Raw genomic sequence first — 6,650 nt, forward strand, 5'->3', positions numbered from 1 at the left:
CCCAAATTCCCTCTCACAGGTCTCACCTATCAGCTGTACTTCTACCCGACCCTCTCATCCCACACCTTCTTACTATGATGTCTTCCCCTTCCTTTCCAGTCTCGATGAAGAGTCTCGACCCGAAACGCCCTCTGCTTATTCCCCTTCACAAGTGCTGCCTGATCTGTTAGGTTCGTCCTGCACTTTGTGGTGGCTTGTAGACATCAGCGGTTCGGAAGGGACGCTCTAAGGAGAGCTCTCTAAGCTTTGCTGAGCTATTGCAATCCACTCACAAGTTCCTGGCAGAGAGGGAGCAAGAGATAAGAACGGTTCGGGCAGTAGGGTTAATGTCCCAGGTCTCCGTGTCAACGCCCATTTCATTGCGACTGTTTACAGCGCTGTCATAAACCCTCCGCCCAGTTTGTACTGCCGGACCGAGGACAGGACGTATCCGGGGCTGGAGGAATCAGGAGGAAAGGTCACTGCCTCATCTGTACCGCAACAGCAGGGTGGAGCAAGCGTACTTAAGCCTTCGGAGGAACTGGGAGCACAGAGTTCTTGAAGGATCAGGAAAGAGACGGCAGAAGGAGCAGCCTAGAGCTGATATACAGGAGCCATCAAGACAACGCAGCGGACGTACGGTGGGTTACCGTGGATGAGGTGTGTGACAACGGGAGCGCCGATCTTCTGGTGACACTCGGGGCTTTTGCTGGGGTTCGGATCGGCACTGGAGGGGTATAATTGAGAGGAGGGTAGAGGGAGCGTGGGATGGGAGTAAGCTCTTTGGTCAAGAGTGGCACTCACAGGCTCGACCGGTGTCCCGTGACGATTCTATCAGTGCACCGGTACAGTATTGCTGCCTCCTGGTTTGGGAAAGGCAGATGGGCGGGGTTGGTAGCTGAGGCGGAGATATCACGGCTTCACCACTCGCTACTCATTCAACTCACTGAGCCCTTCCGCAGTGACTCTTCATTTATCTATCAACCTATCCAAGTGCTTATTGAATGTCTCTAATGTATTGTATCCGTCTGTACCATCATCCCTGACAGGGCGTTAAACGCATCCACCATTCCTCTGACGCCCCACCATACATTCCTCCAATCAACTTAAAGTTATAAGACCATAAGACATAGAGCAGAATTAGGCCATTGAGTATGCTCCGCCATTCAATCAGGGCTGATACTTTTCTCTTCTCTTCCTCAACCTGAGTTCCCGGCCTTCTGCCTGTAACCTTTGATGCCATGAACAATCAAGAACTTAGAAATCTCTGCCTTAAAAACACACAACGACCTGGCCTCCACAGCTGCAAGTGGCAACAAATTCCACAAATTCGCCATCCTTTGGCTAAAGAAATTTCTCTGCATCTCTATTTTGAAAGTGCGCCCCTCTATCCTGAGGCCGTGCCCTCTTGTCCTAGACTCTCCCACCATGGGAGCATCCTTTCCACATTTACTCTGTCTAGGCCTTTCAACTTTCCAAAGGTTTCAATGAGATCCCCCTCCCCCTAATCTTTCTGAATTCCAGCATGTACAGACCCAGAGACATCAAACATTCCTCAAATGGTAACCCTTTCATTCCTGGAATCATCCTTGTGAACCTCCTCTGGACCCTCGCCAATGCCAGCACATCTTTTTTTTAGATGAGGAGCCCAAAACTGTTCACAATACCCAAGGTGAGGCCTCACCAGTGCCTTATAAAGCCTCAGCATCACATCCTTGCTGCTGTATTCTAGACCTCTTCAAATGAAAGCCGACCCAACCAACAAGTTAACCTTCAGGCTGTTCTGCACAAGGACTCCCAAGTCACTCTGTATCTCAGATTCCTGGATTTTCTCCCCGTTTGGAAAATAGTCCACAGATTTATTTCTACTACCAACATGGATGACAATGCATTTTCCCACATTGTATTTTATTTGCCATTTTCTTGCCAATTCTCCTAATCTGACTAAGTCCTTCTGCATCCTACCTGCTTCCTCAACACTACCTGCTCCTCCACCAATTTTCATATCATCTGCAAACTTGGCAACAAAGCAATCTATTCCATTATCTGAATCATTTATTTACAGCATAAAAAGAAGTGGTCCCAACACCCGACCTCTATGGAACACCACTAGTTACTGGAAGCCAGCCAGAAAAGCATCCTTTTATTCCAATTCACTGCCTCCTACCAATCAGCCAATGCACTAACCACGTTAGTAATTTTCCTGTAATGCCATGGGCTCTTAACGTGGTAAGCAGCCTCATGTGTGGCACCTTGTCAAAAGCCTTCTGAAAATCCGAATACACAACATCCACTGCACCCCCTTTATCAATCCAACTTCTTCTCCTGTGTCACCAAGTACTCCATCACCTCATCTTTAATAATTGACCCTAACGTCTTCCCAACCACGAAGTCAGGCTAACTGGTCCAAGTAGGGATGGGAAAAGTTCCAGAGGATTGGAGGGTAGCAGATGTTGTTCCCTTATTCAAGAAAGGGAGTAAAGATAGCCCAGGAAATTATAGACTAGTGAGTCTTACTTCAGTGGTTGGCAAGTTGATGGAGCAGATCCTGAGAGGCAGGATTTAGGAACATTTGGAGAGCCATAATATGATGTATTTTTTGAGGATGTGACTAAACACATTGATGAAAGTAGAACAATAAATGTATATGGATTTCAGCAAGGCATTTGATAAGGTACACCGTTCAAGGTTTACTGAGAAAGTAAAGAGGCATGGAATCCAAGTGGACCTTGCTTTCTGGATCCAGAATTGACTTGTTCACAGAGGCAAAGAATGGTTGTACATGGCTTTAGCAATTGCTGATGACACAAAGGTTGGGGATGTTGTGGATAGTATGAACGGCTGTCAAAGATTACAGCAGGACATTGATAGGATGTAAAACTGGGCTGAGTAGTGGCAGATGGAGTTCAACCCAGATCAGTGTGAGGTGGTTCATTTTGGTAGGTCAAATATGATGGCAGAGTATGGTAAGATGCTTGGCAGTGTGAAGGATCAGAGGGATCATGGGGTCCGAGTCCATAGGACACTCAAATCTGCTGCACAGGTTGACTGTGTGGTTAAGAAGGCATATGGTGTATTGGCCTTCATCAAACGTGGGATTGAGTTTAAGAGCTGAGAGGTAATGTTACAGCTTTATAGGGCCTTGGCCAGGCTCCACTTGGAGTACTGTGCTCAGTTCTGGTCACCTCACTACATGAAGGATGTGGAAACCATAGAAAGGGTGCAGAGGTGATTTACAAGGATGTTGCTTGGATTGGGGAACATGCCTTAAGAAAATAGGTTGAGTGAACTTGGCCTTTTCTCCTTGGAGGAACGGAGGATGAGAGGTGACCTGATAGAAGTGTATAAGATGATGAGAGGCATTGATTGTGTCAATAGTCAGAGGCTTTTTCCCAGGGCTGAAATGGTTGCCACAAGAACACACAGGCTTAATGTGCTTGGAAGTATGTACAGTGGAGATGTCAGAGGTAACTTTTTACACAGAGATTGGTGAGTGGAATGGGACGCCAGCGATGGTGGTGGAGGCGGATACAATAGGGTCTTTTAAGAGACTCCTGTATAGGTACATGGAGCTTAGAAAAATAGAGGGCTATGGGTAACCCTAGGTAATTTATATAGTAAGTACATGTTCAGTACAGCATTGTGGGCCGAAGGGCCTGTATTGTGCTGTAGGTTTTGTGTGTTTCTATGACTAACCTTGTCAGCCATGTTTGTGCTATTTACCATTTGAGTATTTCTTCATCTTTGGAATACATATTTACTGCACCTTCCTCATTTTCCCCAGAAACGCACGCCATTGCTGCTCTGCTGACGTCGCTGCCAGCAGCTCCTTCCAATTTACTTTGGCCCATTCCTCTCTCATGCCGCTGTAATTTCCCTTACTCTGCTGAAATACCGCTGCATCAGACTTTCTCCCTGTCAAATTTCAAGTTGAACTCAATCATATTGCTATCATAATATGCCCCTGGTATTAGCCATTTCCGCCCTGAGAAGAATGTCTTTGGCTGTCCACTCCATCTATGCCTGTCATCATCTTCTGTACAATATTCTAACCCTCGTTTACACACTGAGGGCAATTTATGGCGAGCAATTGGAGCACTCACCCCGCAAGCATTTGGGATGTGGGAAGGATCCGCCCGCGATACTCTCGGGAAATCCAGGTGGTCACAGGGAGAATGTGAACATTCCACATACACAGCAACGGGAAACAGGATTGAACCTGGCTGTCTGGTTCACTCGCTGCGCCGCCTAATAAAACGATTTCGGGCTGTATCGGTCTGAACAGGGTGTTGGTGGTCTGCGCTGACTCGATAGCAAATGGCCTTTTTCGGTGCTGTCACTTGCACTGTCGCACATAAATGAAACCCTCTCCCCTCATTGTCCTGGCTACTCATTCGGATACACTCTTCCTCGTTCGCTTTTGCTTTGATTTACACTTCTGTCGCCATTGCCACTCTGCTGTCCTACACCGGACTATTGCTACTCCCCCGCTTGTCAGCTCCTTTCCTTCGTTATACTGGATCTTAACCGTCTATCTCTCAGTCCAGCTGTATGTTCTCGACACGAAACTTCGACAATTTCATTCCCCGCACAAATACTCTTCGACCCTTGGAGTGCCCCCAGAACCTTATTTGTCGCTCCTGATTTGTCCTTGTGTTTATTTTCAGCAGTGGTGCGGTGAACATCAGATCTTGATTGCAGTAATCCAGGCGGAATATGGGAACCAGCGAGGACCTGGAGCGCGCCGCAGCGGAGCTCAGGGCTAACATGCAGGATGCAGAGGCTGCGATGAAGGTATTCCAGGACAGGGCCCGATTCGCTAGTGTGGCTGGGGTGCTGAAGCCCATCTTCCAGGTAGCCGGAGTCATTCTGAAGCTGGTGTTAGGCAAACGGGAGAGCGATGAACTGAAATACATGAAGGAACAATTCCAGACCGTCAGGAACGACCTGGATATCATCTCCGAGCAGGTCAAGCAGGTGCTCTGGGAGATTGAGAGAAGCACCATCAACAACCAGTATTTTCCCATTGAGGAAAACCTCAAGAACCAGTTCCGGAAGTACATGGACATCCTCAACGCAGCGCCAGAGTTCCAGCAGAAGGAGAAGGAAGAGTTCCTGACGCATTTCAACGTAACCAAGGGAGACCAGAACCTCCACACTCTTTATGATGCGGTGATGGGTTTCTCGGCCGTCTTTGGCAAACCCATCCTGGAGACCGCCATGAACTATGACCAGAGGAACCGGCGCCTGATGGAGAGTCTCTGCGCCCGTCTGAAGGAGCTCTTCTGTATCGGCCTGATCGCCCTGCTGGGTCACGCCGCCGTCACTGGGAACGACGTCGAGGCGCTGAAAAGAGAATGGGACGAGAAATTGACCAAAGTCGAGGGCAAGATGAAAGCCATGATAGACCGCTGCATCAATGAGTTTGCGCAGCAGGCGGAGATAGATGTTGAGAAGCTGGTGAAGGAGAAGGGCGAGAGAGATAACAAAGCGTGCGCAACGTTTATCATTGAGGCGTTAACGGACAAGTATGACTGGGTCCGTTGGTCAGTGCGAGTCTATGACCCCGTCTCTGGGTTTGACAATCATTGCGTTACTGGCCCGAACCGTTTTCAATTCTTTAGGCTTAATAATGTTAACGTTGTTGTCTCCTACAGCACCGACCCAAAGCCCATTGATGAGACCCACATCGGGCAGTTGATGCAAGGAAAAGATAGCTGGAGCGATGCGAGAGAAGTGGTTGAATTCATCTCCAGCAATCTGCCACCCACCTTTGTGGTCCACGCAGTCAGGCGCTACAAAGACCTGTGGAACCACAAGAATTTTCCCAACAACTGCCACTTCTGGGAGCTGTACAGCGGAGTCACCCTCTGCGTCCATTCCACCTGAGGGACCTGCTCCCCAATCCGGGCTTCAGATTTAGCAGGCGCCATCGTTTAATGCCAGGGATTTGCTGATCTTTAGAAGTAGAATTAGGATCGAGTGGGTAATTCAATGAATACAGGCTCCCATCAAATGAGCACGAAATCAGATATATTGACGCAGAAACTCGCCGATTACAAATTTCAATCAGCGGTCACAATAAGATTTTGATATCATCGAATTCATCCAATCAAACCATGAGATCCCTAACCCCCTCGGGCAGGTTTGACCATCCACTGATCATGCATTGATACCTTTACACCGATTAACGGTTCTGCAAACAGCCTCGGCTGAGAGATTCTCCTTTTCATATCACAGGCTGCAATGGACATGCATAGTAACTCCACTTTTGCATATTAATCGCTGTTATTGCCGGGACTATGATTTAACCAGAAATAAAACCAAATCAAGATGTACACTGTAATCTGTTGAATAAATGTAGATGTAAAGCTCAGTGTTTGTGTCGCTGCTGCCAATACTTCATTGCATACGTTGCCTGGCTCAGTAAGTCTATAGCTGTTACTAACGCTCCAATAGACAAATAATACCTGCTGCATGGAAACATAGAAAACCTACTGCACAATGCAGGCTCTTTGGCCCACAATGCTGTGCCTAGCATGTACTTTCTTAGAAATAACCTAAGGTTGCCCATAGCCCTCTATTTTTCTAAGCTCCATGTATCTATCCAGTAGTCTCTTAAAAGACCTTATCATATCCACCTCCACCACTGTTGCCAGCAGCACATATCA

General features: G+C 47.6%; 1 protein-coding gene across 4 annotated transcripts; it reads left to right on the plus strand.

Annotated features, from left to right (window-relative positions):
• The first annotated feature begins 388 nt into the window (after window positions 1-388).
• LOC140731494 (protein rapunzel-like) lies at window positions 389-6,355 on the plus strand. Of its 4 annotated transcripts, none has more exons than XM_073052970.1 (2): window positions 389-639; window positions 4,647-6,355. In XM_073052970.1, exon 2 carries the CDS (start codon window positions 4,696-4,698, stop codon window positions 5,866-5,868), a length of 1,173 nt encoding a protein of 390 aa, XP_072909071.1. In that variant the 5' UTR covers window positions 389-639; window positions 4,647-4,695; the 3' UTR covers window positions 5,869-6,355. The 4 variants fall into 4 exon arrangements, with proteins under 4 accessions (XP_072909071.1, XP_072909074.1, XP_072909070.1 ...); XM_073052973.1 differs by having other exon boundaries at window positions 4,650-6,355; XM_073052969.1 differs by having other exon boundaries at window positions 389-620.
• Window positions 6,356-6,650: the final 295 nt, after the last annotated feature.

The sequence above is a fragment of the Hemitrygon akajei genome, chromosome 8 (assembly GCF_048418815.1).
Source record: "Hemitrygon akajei chromosome 8, sHemAka1.3, whole genome shotgun sequence".
NCBI classification, from domain to species: domain Eukaryota; kingdom Metazoa; phylum Chordata; class Chondrichthyes; order Myliobatiformes; family Dasyatidae; genus Hemitrygon; species Hemitrygon akajei.